General features: G+C 45.4%; 1 protein-coding gene across 2 annotated transcripts in view; it reads left to right on the plus strand.

Moving 5' to 3' along the window:
• Nucleotides 1-19,768, plus strand: part of SLC2A11 (solute carrier family 2 member 11) — a 593,392-nt gene that overhangs the window by 437,498 nt on the left and 136,126 nt on the right. Inside the window, exon 1 of one of the 2 annotated variants that reach the window (XM_086942751.1) lies at nt 4,631-4,800. The exons of the other annotated variant lie outside the window; for it this stretch is intronic. Coding sequence (XP_086798877.1) covers nt 4,741-4,800 — 60 coding nt within the window. The 5' untranslated portion in view covers nt 4,631-4,740. Of the gene's footprint in view, nt 1-4,630; nt 4,801-19,768 lie in introns of those variants that run through there. 2 annotated transcript variants of the gene reach the window in all.

The raw sequence follows: 19,768 nt of genomic DNA on the forward strand, positions 1-19,768 counted from the left end.
ATCCAAGTGTTAAGATTGGATTTAGGCTCTATGGGATGCTTGGACATTTATAATGTCTATGTGAGGGGGGTCCTAGGGGGTAAATTGCAGGTTATAGCGGCCTTGGACTCCCTCATTGAGCTTCACTCGCAGAATACTAATGTAATCGTTGCAGGCGACCTAAACTCTACCTTCGAGCCCCTTGTAGCTACTGATTGGCACCATGCAGACGAAGACAAATATAGTCAGTGGGGGGGTACCAAACATAGAACTTGAGCCTGTCAAGAAATGAGTGTCCACATAGAACTTGAGCCTGTCAAGAAATTAGTGTCTCCTCAAGGGGGGTAGGGGGGACACTAATCTCCTAGAATATAGCAGGCTTGGGCGCCTAAGTGTCATCACCGTAATGGTTAGCGTTCATTTGAGGCTTTGAAGTCTGCCTCTTCCAGGAGACCTGGTCATCTGAGCCACATTTTTGCCCTGGTTATTTACATTTTCTTGCCCCTGCAATAAAGGGGATTAAGGGGCGTGCAATGGGTGGGTCAACCATTTGGGTGCAACAACATCTCCCTTTAGCTATTAAAGAATTACCCTCAGGGAGTAATGACATCCAAGTGTTAAGATAGGATTTAGGCTCTATGGGATGCATGGACATTTATAATGTCTATGTGAGGGGGGTTTGAGGGGGTAAATCGCAGGTTATAGCGGCCTTGGACTCCCTCATTGAGCTTCACTCGCAGGATACTAACGTAATCGTTGCAGGCGACCTAAACTCTACCTTCAAGCCCCTTGTAGCTACTGATTGGCACCATGCAAATGAAGACGAAGATAGTCAGTGGGGTGTACCACACATAGAACTTGAGCCTGTCAAGAAATGGTCAGAGGTAGTAATTCAGATCAAGTCTCTGGTATGAAAGGGGACTTAGGGCACTTAATAGTAGAACTCCAAAGGATAGGATTGGGGCTGCTACATGTAAGAACGGGCGAAGCAAAAGCAGAATTGATTTCTGGCTTTCGATTGTTGACATGGTGGTCAACGACCGCATCGAAAGTGACCATAATCCCCTCTGTGTTGCCCATGATTGGTGGGAGAGGGACTTAACTTGTGTAGATTGGGTTGAGTCTTGTCCCCAAACTACTGTTCCTACTAATGATATGAGGCGTCTTAAATGGCCAAATATAGCTTCTAACCCAGAGGTGCTGAATAAAATAGCCGAGGAGGTTGATAGTGCTCTAATATCCCTACATGTTAATGGCAATACTGATTTGAGCTATGTAACTACAATCCATGACAGTCTGTTCAAGTATGTTAGTGCCTATTTTCTAGCACCTGTCAAAACTAAGAAATAAGTTACCCCAAAATTGCTAAGGTGGTATAATGATGATTGTAGAAAAGCTAGAGCTGACTTGGGCAAGGCCATAAGGGCTGGCAATCTGGATGCCGTCCGCCGTGGCAGACAGATGTATAAAAGGGCTATTCTTATGGCTAAGAGAATATGGGATGAGCGTCGATGGCAGGAGCTTAAAGAAGCAAGCGACAACAAGAATCCCAGATTATTCTGGAATATTATTAAGTGGGGCAGAGGGGGCAAGTCTGAACAGCCTGAAAATTATGTCTCTCAAGAAAGGTGGTTTGACTATTTCAGACCGCAGTACGTACGTGTGTAACCCTGTAGGAAACCAAGTGGAAGAATTACGTTTTTTTTTTTTTAAAGATGATGCTTTTAACAGTAATGACGTTTCAATTGCCCTTAACGCTGTGGCAGGAGGTAGAGCTCCGGGACCCGATTGCCTCCCCGCCGATGTCTTTCTGTACGACAAGGCTCGTTGGGGGTAGATACATACTTTTGTTGGCAAATGCCACAGCACAAGGTGCCCCGGTGCCGGCCTCTTGCAAAGGGGTGGTGATAATTCCGGTGTACAAAAAGGGCGACTAGACACAACCTGGAAACTACAGACCTATCAGTCTGATAGATACAATTCAAAAAATAATTGGGAGGAAGACCCTTAATAAGATTTTGGACTGGATTGAAGAGAATAACGTACTGTCTCAGTTTCAAGAGTTTTTGCAAATATAACAGTACTATCGATCAAGTCTTTCGTTTTACTCTCCTCCATTGTAAGATTGGGATCCTGGGCAAAGGCAGTCTTAATGCTGCCTTTGTCGACCTGCGTGCAGCTTTTGACCTTGTTCCCTGCTCACAGTTATGGATGACATTAAAACAATTAGGTCTCTCTCTACAGAGATTTTAACTATGGTGATGCGGCTGCACGAGGCTAATTATGCAAAAATCCAGTGGGGAGGACATGGTAGGGTCACCACTGATTTTCCGGTTGAGCATGGTGTGAGGCAAGGCTGCGCCATGGCCCCAACTTTGTTCTCTTTGTACATTAATGGCATAGTCGATTGTTTGTCACCAGGACACATAGATGCCCCATCGTTAGCTGGTGTTAAGGTTCCGATTTTAATGTTCGCGGATGACACGTTAATTATTTCCAAAACCCCAAGTGGCCTCCAGCGAGTCTTAGGAATTTTTGAAAAGTTTTGTTTCGCGCTGGGCCTAGAAGTTAACGTGGCCAAAACTAAAATAATGACTTTTAATCCGCATTCTAGTTTTGAGGGGAAAGATTTTATGAATGGGAAACCGCTCGAACTGGTCATGGCTTTTACCTACCTGGGTGTTCATCTGGGTAAGGATCTTAAATGGGAACACCATATAGATACAGCTGCTCCCAAGCATTGCCAAATTGCGGGAGCTCTCAACTTGGAGCATAAAAAGTCATTGACCAAACCAATCCAGCCTGTTTTGCAAGACGACGAATCCAAAGTTGTTAGCTCCGTGCTCTATAGCGCTGAATTATGGGGCTTTGAGAAGTTGGCACCATTGACACTACCTGAAAATAAGTTTTTCTGTATCATTACTAGTCTCCCTCAGAGTACACCCCTATTGCCACTAAGATGCGATTTGGGCAGGAAGGCTATTGCTGACATCGCCAGGCTGCGCCTTATTTTATATTGGCATAGGCTCTGGTCGACACCAGAGCTTTCCACATATGCTGCAGGGTTTTTTAGATGTTATAAAATCAAACTCTTTCCATAAGATTTGTTGGCTTGGCCAGCTAAGAAGTAGTCTGGTAGCTCTGGGCACGCAAATGCTCTGGGATAGCCCTGGGGAAGTCTCGTTCCTGTCCAAGAAAATCTTGAAGGAGAAAAATTGGGAACAGATTCGTTCCAGGCATGGAACGACATTGATTCATCCACTATGGCAGGGGTCTTTTTAGGGGCAAAACTTGCGCCCAAATTTGAATCTTATTGGGACACCATTACTAAGCTGGGGATTAGGAAGCTCTACTTTCAGGTTAGAGCGGGTTCTCTGCCCCTGAAGGCATTGACCTCTAGATCGTATGTTGCAAGTACCAACAGCTGCCCGTCCAGTGGCAACCATAAGGAAACTCTTGCGCATCTTCTCTTTGTGTGTCCAGTTTATGCAATCCCGAGGCGTGTTTGGCTTGTGCCTATGTGCAAGTCACTGGGCACCAACAGAAGTTCTGTAGCTGAAAGGCTGATAGGGACTAGCTCCATGCCATTTATTTCAATAGCAGTAGCTAAATATTTGGGATGGGTATGGGTGCTAAGGCAGAACTTGATTCGAAGCCTATTGATTGTTTCCGAATAATGTATACAATTGATGTCTTTTGACCATGTCTAGACTATTTGCCAATTGATTTTATTACTTTTTAAAGTTATCAATTGATTTTATTTATTGTATTGTATGAAATTGGATTTTTACTTCTTCCATTTGCTGCTTTTTTCCGATTCCTTTTATCTACAACTTTTTTACTGTGACATTTTTAATTCAGATTCATGTAAGCTTGTCTGAACTATGTACAATTTGTCTCGCTTTTATGAGTTTTATCTTGAATAAAGCTATTTTGACTGACTATTGTGTGTGATTTTATAGACTATAACGTTTCTCTATCTTTAAGAATCAGGGCCATATACAGTGTTCATACAACATCTGCCTTGCCTCTTAGTTCACTAAGAAAGTGTGGGCCAGCAGCAGTGATGGCCTTAAGTTGATATTTAAGACTATAACTTTTAATAAGTACTTCTCAGTGCAGTGTTATAATGGGATATATTAATGTCAAAACGTCCACATTTTACTGACGTACACTTTTTTTTAAATCTGAAGAGACGTTATCATATTCGAGGGGTGTTTTTTGTATGGTTAACATAGCAAACATGTTCATGGCTCGGCTTTCACGGAAGCTCTAAAAGTCAAACTAGACTCCTGGCTTAGTTCGCCCTGTTAGTTTGCTGGCTCGCCCACACCCTAAAAAAAGAAATCCTTTAACATTTCCGAGGGACGGCAGAAGCGCGGCATTTAGCGCCATATAGAACCCATTTATTTTTACGTTCGTTTTCTGCTGTTCAACTCCATCTCCAAACCCTGCTCTCTGGTCTAGCCGAGCTGCTTGCACTGTCCCCAGCTCTATGGACAGGTTAGCCCCTCTTAGTCCCGTTTCCATCCTCGAGTCCTCGTCATCTGCTCGCTGGTGCTACCCCGTTCGTGTCTCCCTTCCGCCCCGTTTCACCTCTCGCTCGGTTCCTGCGAGGACAGGTGCAGCCGGTGGGGGCACCTCCCTCCCTGTGTCCCCGCCTCTGCAGCACACGCGGCGCTGCCTCGCCGCAGCTGGCTGCAGTCAGGCTCTTGCCGCTGCCGAGCCCCGCCGCCCGGCTGTCAGGCTCGCGGCCCCGCCATGGACGAGGGGGAGGCCGACGAGGAAGAGGAAGGACCCGTGAACACCCATAGGCCGTGGGTAAGTGACGGCTCCATGTACCCATCGCAAGCCTCCCTTCTGTACTCCTTGCCAACATCACCCCTCGGTACCTCTTCACCCCGGCCGCCCCGTCACCCACGCTTAGGTAGCGGACCCTCCTCCCCAGGGGCGCACATTGATGACGTTTCCGGACCCCACCATCGGTCTCTTAAAAAGGGAGGATATTGGTTAAATAATCACTGCTCATTCCATCTTCCTTTAAGGTCTCTATCCCTTCCACTTCTACAAAGGCACCAGGGCGTGCGTCTTCGTCGTAAAAATAGCGCTTTGTGTCGTATTCTTTTTGTTGAACCGTTAGCCGCAGAGTGACGTATTTCCGGTCAGTTGTCAGTCATCGGGGTTATTCCATCCCCTCTGCCCGGCTTTCTACTTTTAAATGATTCATTGGTATGTGCAGGCATCAGAGAAAACCTCACGAAATGCTGTGTGATTACACTTGAAACTGAAAAGATCTGAATGGTTGAGAACACAGCTAAACAGGGTAAACTCCCCCGTCCTGTCCAGGATACCGTAATTGCTTTCCCTTCATTACCCTTGACCTTTTCTGAGCCCGTAGGAATTATTTTTAATGCTTGAGCTTTTTATGGTTTATTTGCAAGCCCCGCTTTAGAAGTTTCCTAAAGATAATTGTTGTTAGATTGCTTACTGGTATGTATGAGCAGAATACTAAAGTGCTATTACTACCAAATTGGTTATTCAAGATGGTCACTTTTATTTTGCTGAGAAAAATATTGCAACGAGTTTGTGGCACAGTAATGGCAGCTCCTTGTTGTAGCGTCTTCCTTAGCGCAGGAACATGAAAATAATTACACCACACAGAACTTGGTATTACATGCCTATATTCCTCATTGTGGAACTGGAAAAAGAACATTCTACCGCATGAATCCTATCCCCACGCCCAAGCACATACGTCTCAGTTGAACGGAGTCTGACAGGGGCGAAAAGGGACCCATCTTCTCTAACTCACATGACATTACATCTGCAATGTTAAATAAAAATTACACACACACACATGTGTATATATATATACACACACATAAATACACACATCACAACTAATACATAAGTCGATTTGGTGCTCAAATCACTCGCCCAGATCTTGTACTGTGAGGCTGTGGACAAGTGTCCATGACTGGTGAAAGAGACATTGATACAGTTTTTGAGCTCTCTGGATTCTCAGGTGGATAAGTCTCAATTCTGACACCTGGACTTTGTAAATGTCGAGGTAGGTGCTTGAAATGCAAAGAAACTCATGTAATGGACTTTTCAGGACGGTGATCAGTCACCATGTGTCCTTTTCTAGTCACAACATTCAATGAGTCAAGGAGCATCATACTTGCTTTTCCGTTTGCTCCTAACAATTACATTGTCTCCTTTTTTAACACAGTGCTTCAAGCACAGCAGTGTCTATCGGCATAGGTCTTCATTCTTCGTTTATGATATGAATCAGTAGCACAAATTGCATCAATTTCAAATGATCTTTCAACGTCCTATGTGGTAACTTGGTTCCTATGGCTCTCCCAAACATTAAGGTGGCCGGGCTTTCACCGGTGGTAGAATGGGGAGTTGACCTGTATGCATGAAGCGTAGACTGAAGAACTCATTTAAGGGCAAGCTTTTCTAGCGTAGCACACTTAATGGACTTCCTGAGGGTGTTCATGAACCACTCGACAATACCATTCACCTGTGGCCAGAGAGGTGTGTTTTTCTGATGCTTGACATTCGGATGAGTGAGAAAATCTTTAAGTTCTCAACTATTAAAAGGTGGGCCATTATCAGATCTAAAAATCAAAGGTACACCCCATGTTGCAAAAATACTTTCTAATCTCTCAGTGACTATGTCGGCACAACTGACAGGCCCTTGATTCCTTTTCAACTCTTTAATCAAGACGAGCGTACCACACTCTGTCCCGTACAGCTCCATGATGTCCCTCGTGCCAGCTCAATGACTTGTTTTCTCAGACTCTCAGGTATGATAATTCTCGCTCCTTGTAGGATGATACCTTCTAGAATGACTGAAAGCTTTTTCTGCACATTTTTGAATTTTTGGTATTCTAGGTCATCATGAAGATGTTGAACATGCTTTCGCCACAATTGATTGGTAATGTCTGAGGAATTGCAAATCTCTGCCAGTGCTTGTGGCAGCACTGATTTGTTCAACCGATATGGCAGCAGGTGTACTGGATTTCACGATGAAGTTACCATAAGTATAAGCCTCTTTAGAAGTGGTGCCATATCACAGTGAAAAATAACAGGATTTTGATATTTTCCTGGATAATGCACAATCGTATAATCATATTCCTGCTGTTGCAACCGCACTTCTCAATGCGAGGGGGCATCTTGGCTTTACGACTGTAGAAAGTGGTGAGCAACGCTTGGTGCTCCGTGATAACTGTGAAATGCTTCCCATAAAGGAACACATGAAAATGTTCACAATGTAGGTGGTAGTTTGCGATTCCTTAAGACCAAATTGCACTTTTTTGGTGCTTCTTACATTGCATTTAAGGAATCTCAAAGTTTGCGATTCCTTAAATGCAATTGCAAAATAAGGAATCGCAAATTTTGCGATTCCTTATTTTGCCTTAATACATACCATTTGGCAAAATTTGCGAATGCAATTTTGCTTGATACATATGGCCCTTAGTCTTTTATACCTAAGCAACCCAACATAAGTCGTAAATGTAGTAACGTACCTTTTAGTTTTCTTCCAGTTCAAGTTGGTGATACCCTTTGTTCATATAAAGGCGGGAAAAGACATTGGCTCCATTCAACTGCGTAATCATGTCAACAATGTGCGGACTTGGATGTCGTTCTCTTTCAAATGCCTTGTTTTCTTGGCATATATCAATTCAGATGCACACGATTTTCACTATCCTTCTTTGGCACTACCACTATGGGGACACCCCTGGCGTCCGACCAGTGGATCGCTCAATGATGTCATGTTTCAATAATGTTTCAGTTTCTTTCCCAACAGCCTCTTGAAATTTGATTTGGGCAGACGCTCAATCAAGGATATAGTCCGCCTGGGCCCCTTGCTATTCTGGGTGCGCTTGCGAAGATCAACGGATCTAGTCACGTATGCTGCGGCATTTGATTAACTCATCACCTTAGGCGGCTGTGCCAAGATTCGATGGCTGAGCAAGCTGAAGGAGTTGGTCACTCTGTTGGGATTGGGCAAGCTTTGGCTGACTCGGTCCCCTCCACCAAAAAATGTTGTTAAGAAGTTGTATTGGGACTGGGTTCTGAAGGAGGAACTGGAGGGACATAGGTGGGGACTGCTCACTGAACAGTTTCTAAACAATAAGTCTGTCAGGAAGTTCGAACTATTTTTGGACTTCATTCAATCACCTGGTGACAGAACACTTTTCTTAAAATTCAGATATGGAACCCAACCACTAAATTATTTTACTGGAAAGTGGAGACCTTCCCTGCCTGACCATACCTCATGTCCATGCTGACCTTGCCCCAAAGAGTCATTAGCAACTTTTTTATTTGCTTGTAGAGCCTATAGGGGTGTAAAAAGACGGTGGCTTAGGCCAATTTGTAGGGAGCTGGGCTTCAGACAGCCCCTTAATGCCCTGCGCATTCTCACAACTGATGTTTCATCATTGGTTTTGGTGTGTGGGGTTGCAAAATATCTGGGAAGAGCATGGCAGATAAGATCTAAACAGCTGAAGATGATTTCAAATGAGGGTGCTAAATGATATACCAGGTTAACTGTGTCTGAACATGCTGCTATCCTATTTTTAATGATCCTTCTGGTGCATCCAATTTTAATTGTATATATGTTTTAATTGCACATACATTTGTATCCTGTCTTGTATTAATTTTAAGGGTTGTTGGTACTTGAAAGTGGTTTTTACTTTTATGATAAATGTTTTTATCGAATAAAGTACTACAACAACAACAGACATGTAATTCTACAATGTCTTTGAGCAACAGGATGGATGTCCTCATTTATCTGAAGTTGCACTTTCATTATCTCAAGTTTTCCTAGTTCATGAAACAAAAATGGAAACAGATTCACTATCTCATGATAGGCATTTGTGTTGTAGTTTACGGAAATCAACCCCATGTCAGCAGCAGTGCTAAAATTGAGTAAACATGCACCTGACTAAGTGCCTGGCAGGACATGAATTGGTGGTCACGCTTTTATATTTTTATGTTTCAGTTACTATAAATGAACCTTGCCTTTGCAGTGGCTTCAAAGCTTTGGTTTTCAACTGTGTTTAATGGGGCACAAGAGACAGTTCACTGTACTTTTCTATTGGCATAATGTTTATCAACGCGCTACTGTCTATGATAAAAGGTATGGAGCATCCATTCACTTTCACTGTGATTTTGAAACAGTGTTCCAAATTAATTTTGAACTTTCACTTGTTGATCTAGCTTCGAATGGAATTTTTCATCACAAGAAGCAAAACCGACTTGCTCATGTCATTCAGTGGGCAACATTGACATCTCACACCCATCTTCCTCTCTGTCGCTCGACATTGGCAGTGGCAAACTTTCAGATGAGGAATTTGATGACAAATAACGTCGTTCAGTTTCTACTTGCCTCAACTGATGTTACCACTTAGCCTTGTGGGTGTGGTTGGAATGTCACTAGAATTTTAGAGCATCCATTTTGTTTTCTTGACGTGACACACTTGATCTTCCCCATTTTGTTTTCTCAAAATGACACACTTGATCTTTGTCTTGCTTTGCAAACCCTTACAAAATGGTTCTCTTTCCCGCAGCCTTTGCAGATCTGTCCAAATGGCGGGACATTTACTTTCATGTGGAATGGAAAATCACATTGAAAACACAACTTCTTAGGAGACATTGCTCTATGGCCTTCTAACTTGCATTTCCGCTTGCTTTTCCACACTCGGCACAGATTCATTTTGGTCCGTTCAAACCTCCATGTTAACTGCTTGTCTGTCGACTCTTTCTTCTACTCTAGCAGCCATGAGTACTTGCTCCAAGCTGAGTCTCTCTTTCAGCATTCATCGTCTGATGGAATCAGAGAGACTACCATCTATTACTCTGAGACTCATGGCCTCTTCATCGTTTAACTCCTTGAACTTTCAATGCTTGATGAGCGTATCAAGTCTTTCTACAAACCTTTCCATCATTTCACCAGTTCTTTGCCTTTTCTGACTAAAGATGTACCTTTTGTAGTCAACATTTGGCATTGGATTGAACTTGGTGTTTAATTCTTCCTTGATTTGACTGTCAATACGTCACTTCACTACTGTGTAGTATTTTCTTTATCACTTCTTTAAACTCCTTTACCTGCAAAATTCTGCAGATACTTAATGATCTTTTAGACATTGGCTTCTCCCAGCACATCAATGAAATCATTGCATTTTTCAATTCAGGCAGTCCATCTGTCGCCAATGTTCTGTTTCTTAGCGGTATCAAAGGGAGACGGTGGTTTAAAGAAGGCGACTGCATCATAACATGTGCAACATTTTGCTTTCTAGAGCGGAGCCCGCACCAGCAGTGTTGCCTTCCCACTTGTATCAACAGCTACTTTAAGCACTAGCTGCGTGCCTACAATTGTGCTGCAACAGCCGCTCTCTGGTGTTGAGGCGGTCTTCTTTGGCGGTGAATATGGCTTTTTTAGGTCTTGCCTACTCAGCACGCAAGCACTGCTTTGGAGTGACCTCTTGGAATCACTCCGGCCTTTTGTGGAAACTTGTGCATGTTCTGCACGGTTTCCAATGGGCACTCGTGCATGTACGGCGTTTGCCTTGCGGGAGCGAGCAGCGACTCCATCTGTTTGCAATTATCGCGCTCGCTCCCGCAAGGTAAACACTGTACATTGACTGAGTCCGCAGCATCACCCCATGAAGTTGCCTCGCGATATCCCCTGTCTCCCTGCACATCATACACTGCTTTCGACTGCCCTGCCTGTCAGCCCTTCAAGAAGGTGGTGCCACTTACTCTTGAAAATGCAGCCATTCGTCTCCTGTCGACATAAAATATCTTACTTTACATATGCCCAGGACTTCTGGAAATGTACATGCAATTAGTGGCGGCTCGTTTTTCTTTGTTCGCCATAAGTTGGCAGGGTATGCTCAGACGTGAGTCCCTTGCTCACTTTGCCACTGGATTCAAGCAAGCTGGGCTGAAGAAGGCTGAAATGCCAGAAACCGGTCCTCGGTAGCTTGTTTCCGGTCCAGGGAAGGCATGGCTTGGCAGTTCGGGCTGGACTGTTCCCATGAGGCACAGGGTCAGACTGATTTGCATATGGCCATGTCTGAACTGGGGTGGCAGAGTGGGCTAAAGAACGGTGATGGATTAAACCCAGATCAGTTGACTGGGGGTGAGTGCTTGTATTGTCAACGCTCCGTCTATCATTTCCTTTGGTTTTTCTTCGTGGACGGCGGCACGCGCGGGTGCCTCTCACCACAAAGCACCCAACCTGCTGGTGATGCTTTGCATTATCACCATTCAGGTTATCTCCTGTGCTCCGAGGACAACTTTAACACTCTTAGTGAGGGGTCTGAGGACAGCTAGGTGAGGCGCAGCCCTCCGGTAAAGATCCGTGATGGGAGACCTCTCCAAAGGGCAGGGGCTTGGATGACATTCCGCCCAGACCTGAAACATGGCCCTGGAGGGGACAGCCGCTGTAGGTGTATACAACTTTGTGCCTTATTGCCACACCTCCACGCCAAGCCCTCGAACAGCTCTCTGATCTGGCAGGTCCGGCTAATCTTGCGGCAGAGGAAATTATGCTTTGCCGTGTGTTTTACATCTGTTCTCGTTGATAGTAATAGTTATATTGCACGGCATAGGTCTGGGGCACTTCTTCTACAAGGCAAAGTAGCCCCTGCGAAATTCACCCCTAAATCAAATCGTCACCCTCAGTGTTCAATATACGTGCCTGGAACAACGCGTCTCGTCTGGCACAACATCCGCTCCCCCCGCTCCCTGGCTCACATTTCTCCAGCGTGGATTATTCACTTTTTCACAACACAGATGAAAGGCACCGAGCACTACAACTATTAGTGCCCAGAGCGCCAGTCTCAACACTTTTCAGCTGACCTAGCAGGCCCTCACTCCCCAGGAGCACTGTGACGTCTTGCCTGGCGTCACTTTCCCTGGGAGCCTCGTTTGGAAACTCCATATCCTAAAAACATATAATATCTCCTGCACCCGGTGCAACTCTGCTGGTACAAGTGCTGGTTGTTGTGGGATTCTATCATGTGTGGGAAAAGCCCTTACAGGGCCCTGAAAGTTATTATAACAGTCAGTATAAGGCTTGTGAGAATCACATTTAAAAAAAGCATTCACCCAGTCATCCATAACGTGTCCATTTCCTCTGTGTCTCCTCCTCGTTCCCGCCTTTCCCCCTCCTGTTTCTTCTCAGTGTATCTCCAGTTGCCTTGCTCTCTCTCCTTCCTGTCTGTCTGTCAGTTGTTTGCATTTTTCTCTCTTCTCCATCTACTTCTCTTCCCCTTATTTTTTCCCTCCGTGCCCCCTTCTAGCTGCCTCTGCCCTTCCTACACCCCCTCACACAGTATTAGTACAAGTTTAGTTTTCAATTAGCCCTCTTTACTGCTGTGATTAGGAGCCCAGTGCTGACAAAGATTATACCGTTTGCGGCGTGGACCCTCAATAGAAAGCGAATGACTTTACGGGCAGCCACGTAGTGAGATTGCTTCACAGTCTCTGTCTTGCGCGTCTCTCACTGACCCTCTGCCTCAAAATGTCTTTTAATTCACCTTTCATTGCCCACCTCTCATTCCTTCCATTTCCTCTGTCTCCCCATGCTGTCCTCATGCTTTATATTAATTCCCTTCCCACCAGTGGCGCTCTCCCCATACTCCTTTCCTCTCATTCACAGCATCTCTTCCTTTTCAGCCCGCCCTCCTTTCCGTAAGTGGCATCCTGTCCCCTCCTTACCACATATCCGTCCCTTCACCTCTCTTTCGCCTTAGCCAGCTCCCTGCCCTCAATAGAATCCTTTCTTCCTCCTCATAACAGCTTCTTCCCTCCTACTCTTCGTTTCTCTCCCTCTTCATCCTGCCCCTTCCCTCCAGTTACTCCTCTTTCCCTCTCTGTCACATCTTCCCTCCCAGACCAGTGTGCCTCTCTCCCTCCTGATCTCACGCCCCTTCACTCCTTGTCTCAGTGCACAATGATAAAAAACAAGCATTGGCATAGCCAATAGGTCTTGCTTTTGGGACCTTATAAGTATTTAGTTATGGAGCACAATATCCTTGGTGCAACAACATTAACTGTTGCATGGTTAAGCAATTAATTAAATTAATTAATTAAATTAATTAATTAATTAATTAAATTAATTAATTAATTAATTTTAAGTAGCACCAGTTTAAGGTTTGGTCACCAGGGGGAGACCAAACCATATACTAAAATAGTAGTATGCGAACCACGACTTAAGTCAAGACTATAGTGGGGTAGTGTGGCTCACTGGTCAGAGGCGGCAGACCCAGAAGCAGAGGTCGGCCCGGGACCAGGGTTCAATTCCCAACGCGGCAGGGTGTTGGGCCAATGTCAGCGGGCTCGATAAATCTCGCCTTCGGTGCCACTCTAACCATGGGTTCCACTCAGCAACTCTGGGCAATAGCTTGCTTAATCTCCACAAACGGCCCCATAAACGCCGGGGATGCCTGGTTTCACCTTGGGGGTGCCCAATAGGGACCATCTGACAGGGAAAGCCAGGACGGGTTCCCCAGCGCTATACAGCGCCACGAACCCTACGGGTAGCAGTGCGCTTTACAAGCTCAAAAATTAATTAATTAATTAAAGCACTTATAAGGTCCCAAAGGCGAGACCTATTGGCTATGCCAGTGCTTGTTTTGCTTGCATTGGGCATTCACCGCTCTCACTTCTTTGCATTGCACCTGGTTTCTACTGCCTCTAGCGTATCGTTATGTTAGAAATATTTTAATCTTTTCCAAGTTTATGTTATGTTATGTTATTAAATTTTGTATAGCGCGCAGATGCCGCAGCCAAGAGGCGTCCCGGCGCTTTTGGAGATAGAAGACACAACACAACAATGATGACCAAAACACATAGCTATACAGCGGAGAATAAATGGGTTTTTAATTGTTTCCTGAACTGAAACAAATCGTGGATGGAACGAAGTGAAGCAGGCAGAGAGTTCCATAGAGTAGCCGCCATCACCGAGAAAGAGCGTCCACCCATTCTGGATTTTTTAAAACGAGGAACAATGGCCAGATTAGACCCTGCAGACCGAAGAGCTCTTGCAGGGACATAGTGGAGGATGGTCTGGGTGAGAATGGGAGGGGAGGCCAAATTGAGAATTTTAAAAGTAAGGCACAAAGCCTTGAACTTAATTCTTTGGCCTACTGGAAGCCAGTGAAGGTCACGGATAGTGCTGCGAGCAGAAACAAATTTGGGGAGGCCGACCAGCATCCTAGCCGCCGAATTTTGTACCCGCTGAAGACGGGCAAGCTCAGCTTGATTAACACCCAGAAACAGGGAACTGGCGTAGTCCAATCTGGTCAGCACCAGAGCTTGGACTAATGCTTCCTTGCACTCGGCAATCGCTACCGATGGCGCTTTTCTGTACCTGGTTTTTGCTGTCTTTTGCTGTCTCATACTGTATGAATGATAGCTCTATTATGCTGTCGGGCAGTATCTCTTGTCTCGAATTTACTAACAAATTTCTAGCCGATGACAAACAAACTTTATAACAAACTTTATGTAAGACTTTTACTTTCTTCACAGGCCTTGCACTGGCTGGAGTGGCGCTTTCACTCTACATACGTCAGCTGTCGATTTTTACTTTGACTGAGGCTCACGTGGCATGCACAAGCAGTTTGCTGGACCGCTGCAAACTCCGGGAGAGAACTCGCTGTTCTTTGGGTAGAGGGGTTTATATAATCCCATCCTCATCGCCAGCTGTGGCGTCCTTTCCCAGCCGGGGAACATGTGAATAATTACACCACACATGGAGCTTGGTATCACATGTCTTTATTCCTGACTGTGTAACCTAAACTAAACATTCTGCAGCATGAATTCTATCCCCACACCCAAGCACTTACATCACTGTTCTGTGGAGTCCGTCGGGGACCAAAAGGGACCGGTCCTCCCTAATGCACAAGACACTACATCTGTATAAGTCCTAGGTGGGTTAAGGAGGTATAAGATAAGCCTACCCTCCTCCTGGAATACCTACTTTTGACTGGAGTTATTTCAAGGTGGCATTTTCACTGATTTCTAATGACCTCTCATATTTCGTTTATGGGTTGCCAGGGGTTGCATCTGAGACCCCTGGTTTGCCCCGTGTGATCCCTGGCCCTGCGTTTACGTCGCCCTGTCCTCAGAGTTATCAAAGTCAGTGCCATGAACACAGGGGCTGCTTGTCCTTTTGGATAAGGATTGAAGCTCCAATCTCCTTGATTTTTAGGTCTCGCCTGTCGATGCGCATGCGCATCGAGCTTGCGAGTCTATGGGGGCTTATCCACTCTTTATCTAACTTGCAAGGAATCGTGGCGATTCCTTGCAGTGCACGAGAAATTTAAGCTCAATGCGCATGCGCATTGAGCTTAAATGCGCGTGCACATGCCCCCAGCCGCCTGCCTTGCCTACTCTCTCTCTCACAGCCTCCCCCAGCTCCGCCCCCTCACTTCTTGATTGCACGGCCGCTAGGCCGTGCCTCCCCTACTCTCCTCCCCCCTCCTCCTCCTACTCTCCTCCCCTGCCTGCCTGCCGTGTCGCACCTCTCCCCTCTCCCCGCTCCGCCCCCTCCCCTGCCCGCCGTGTTACGGTCTTTGCAACTCCCCAGCCATATGTTCAAACCCCTCGCACTCCAGGCCCCCGCTCCGCCCCCTCCCCGCCGTGTCGCATTTCTCCTCCCCCCTCCCCTTATCTGCCTTCCCTCCGTCTGTTCCCTCTCCCCGCTCCGCCCCCTCCCCTGCCCGCCGTGTCGTGCTTTACATTTCGCACATTCTCTCTGCCCGCAGTTTGCAGACATTGCCTCAAACCCCCTGGAACCGGTTATAATTACTGGGGAGGCGGGCCACTTTCCTACCAAGCCCTTGTGATCTGCAGTTTCCTTCAGAGAAGCCCTCCGAGACGGCGCACATTGGCGCGGCTGTTTCCCAAACATGTATAATGAAGTGAAACACAAAACCTCTCATGTCTTTTTCCGTAGCTGCAGGAACCAGTTCCAACTTGTGGGTGAGACTTTTCTGCCGCCCATTTCCGTGTCCCGCTAAACACACCTCCTCCATCAATGGCCCGCCTTTCAAAGCAGGAACTACACGGGCTGAGTAAATAAACACACCACCGGCGGAACAGAACTCGCATTTACCAGGGGCGGAGAAGGCCGCACAACAGAGGCATTGTGCGGAGAATGCAAACACACAAACAGCTGGAGCCCGGGCACCCACTACAGCCATGCACGCCGGCCGACACGCCCACACTGTTCCCACCAAGCATGGAACATATCTAGACAAGACCACCCCGCACATCTCCTGCTTAAACGCAGCCACACGTTCCCCACAGCACGTTTGGAGAGCCCCCCTTAAACCACACACCAATCCTTTCAAGATGCACCGCTGTAAAAACCTCAAGAGTCTGGCAACCTCCCAGAGCAAAACAAATCGCCTCTTATTTGTCCGCTCTTAAGAGCCTTTTCAGGGGAATGAGATGCTATTAAAATACAATAAAAGCCCACTCTTGGGTCAAGCATACGAGGCCTGCCACGAGAAGCGTTCACTCTGGCCACTTTCCTACCAAGCCCTTGTGATCTGCAGTTTCCATCAGAGAAGCCCTCAGAGACGGCGCACATTGGCGCGGCTGTTTCCCAAACATGTATAATGAAAGTGAAACACAAAACCTCTCATGTCTTTTTCCGTAGCTGCAGGAACCAGTTCCAACTTGTGGGTGAGACTTTTCTGCCGCCCATTTCCGTGTCCCGCTAAACACACCTCCTCCATCAATGGCCCGCCTTTCAAAGCAGGAACTACACGGGCTGAGTAAATAAACACACCACCGGCGGAACAGACCTCGCATTTACCAGGGGCGGAGAAGGCCGCACAACAGAGGCTTTGTGCGGAGAATGCAAACACACAAACAGCTGGCGACCGGGCACCCACTACAGCCATGCACGCCGGCCGACACGCCCACACTGTTCCCACCAAGCATGGAACATATCTAGACAAGACCACCCCGCACATCTCCTGCTTAAACGCAGCCCGACGTTCCCCACAGCACGTTTGGAGAGCCCCCCTTAAACCACACACCAATCCTTTCAAGATGCACCGCTGTAAAAACCTCAAGAGTCTGGCAACCTCCCAGAGCAAAACAACTCGCCTCTTATTTGTCCGCCCTTAAGGGCCTTTTCAGGGGAATGAGATGCTATTAAAATACAATAAAAGCCCACTCTTGGGTCAAGCATACGAGGCCTGCCACGAGAAGCGTTCACTCCTATACTCAGCCAATGAAGGGCTGATGAAAGAGTGAAGCCAAAGCGGCAGGACATCATGTCCAAGAGTAGGAATAGTGTGACCTCCTCCCTCCAGGTCGTTACAAACATCGTTCCCGGGGGTGGACTTGTGTGAGAGTATACTGCATTCTGGGTGTTGTAGTCTTGTTTTACCTCTATTGAACTAATTAGACCAGCACAGCTGAAATCAATGATTGGCATGCGAAACGTTAACGAACGAAGACAATGTCCGTAATGACTGAGTGTGGAGGTCACCTCAATAATGAAAGAGCAAGCAACACAAGCGGTCGTTCCAGGTAAACACAGTCTAGAGCACTACCAACAATAAAAACAATCTAGAAGTTGCTTTGGGCCACAAGGAAGCAGTCTGCGTTTAGGGCAGGACGACTGTTGTCAAAACTTTCAAGGGAGTATGTGCATCAATGGACAGACCCAACATGTAAACAATGTAGATGCAGGCATGGGTATCCCCATCAAAATATTGCCAATGTGCAAGCCATACAATCCGCGCCCAGTGATACCAGCATTATTTACAAAATTAAAAGCCATTGTTATTTGCAATATCAATACATCTAAGTCACGTAAAGACAACACACATTGCATTACAAATGCTATAGGAGTCACATTTGCGAAAGTTAAAACTATTGACATTGTAACTGACAAAGCTATTACTTTTGCTAGTTACAAAACCAACACATAAATAAAAAAAGTGTCATTTACAATACCAATAGCTCAAACTTTACTAATGCGAGACCTATTGCATTTCCAGTACTTGTTAATATTTTTTATTACACTAACAGTGAGTAATATTATATTATTCACTATTAGTGTAATCAAAATGGAATATGACCCTCCCTGGCTGCAGAGGTAAGTAAAAATACTTTTAAATCTATGTTGTGTGAATGCATGCAGGTGAGAGTGTGTTTATGTGCGAGAGTGTGTGTATGTGTGATTCTGTGTATATGTGCAAGCATGTGTGTGCGATTGAACATAAAAATCAAATGCCGTGTAATGTCTCTTCTGCTGGCATTTAGGTGAATTGATGCTCATGTCACCCACATAGGTTATTTTTTGCATGGGGTAAATATCACAGGCAGTAAATAGTACATGCACCAACTAACACACGTGGACACTCGGGCTAAATAACACGGGCAGTTTTTGACTCGTGATCAGATGATTTGTTAGTTATACGTTATTTACCCTGGCATGTGGTAATTACCACTCTGCCTGACTGATAACCAGCGCATGTTTTCAACATCATGTGCGTATGTTAATCAGTACTGATAGTACTGATATTTTTTTTTAACAGAGTTTTATATAACGTGAACTTGACTCGAATCGGTTATCAGAGTGCTTTACATAGCACCAGTTGCATTACATCATGACACATTCATTTTTTGTTAGGTATGGGGAGATTAAGTGATTTGCCCAGAATTATAAGATGTTCAGCGTCATTGCCGAGACTGAAACCCAGTTCCCCAGATTCGAGGTCGATCGCCCTAGCCGTTAGTTTAAGTCATTTATCTTGATTAAGTCAATGATCTTCTTCCACAGGCATATTTTTGTTTGTTTGGGTAGCATCTTGAGCATGAGATGGCACATAAGACACCCATGGTGTCTTACCACCTCCTTGGGAATGACCTCTAGCTCAGGATCCATAAACTTGTAATTCCTTTCCCTGCCTGGGGCTATGATGGAAAAGTCTGGCAGGTTTCTGTTTGTGATGACTGAGTGATATCAGAGGATGTCAGTGAATCCTGTGTGTCTTGTTTCTAGGTACTTTGTTCCTTGCAAAATGAATGGCTGCAGTATCCCACACAAGCAGGAGTTGGCGTACTTTTGGAAGGCCTTAATGTCCTTTTGTGTGTGGCCCTGGCTATTTCTGTTCTCTAGGAATTTATTTCCTCAGACTAGAACTACCAATACCTGAAAAGGAGCACTTCCTGATGTTGTTTTGCATGTGTTATATATCAGGTTATGTATTTACCACATGTGCAAAATAGCACACATTCTGTATTTAACATATGTGCTAAATAATGATTCAGAGGTACACTGTAAAAACTAATAATCAGTGTTTGTGTGACGTGTTATTTTCCAAATCCAGTGAAATCGGTATTAAACCTAGTGCCAAGTTTGGAGGATTTTACTACCATACTCGTAATTGAGCCAAGTTTCTAGACTTTTTCGGTTGGGCCTGAGATAGTTCAGAAGATTGATAGTTATCCACATGGAAAAGACTCAGATTTGCTCTGCACCCCTTCAGTGTCTCAGTTTTAACGCTATTCAATTATAGGTCTCTTCATTTTCTTATGGTATACTGATCCATCAAATAATTTACTCTGGGCAAATTAGGTTTGGGTGTCATTCACGTCCATCTGCAGCCTATTCACCTGGTATATTGGCAGCCTGTCGCAAGCAAAAATGCAAAAGTCAGTCATATCAAGCAAACTTTTATTATAAAAGAGACTATGAGCATTCCACAGAAACTTCCCAAGTTGTGCATACTAGAGTTGT

This window comes from Lissotriton vulgaris, chromosome 11, assembly GCF_964263255.1.
Source record: "Lissotriton vulgaris chromosome 11, aLisVul1.2, whole genome shotgun sequence".
NCBI lineage: Eukaryota > Metazoa > Chordata > Amphibia > Caudata > Salamandridae > Lissotriton > Lissotriton vulgaris.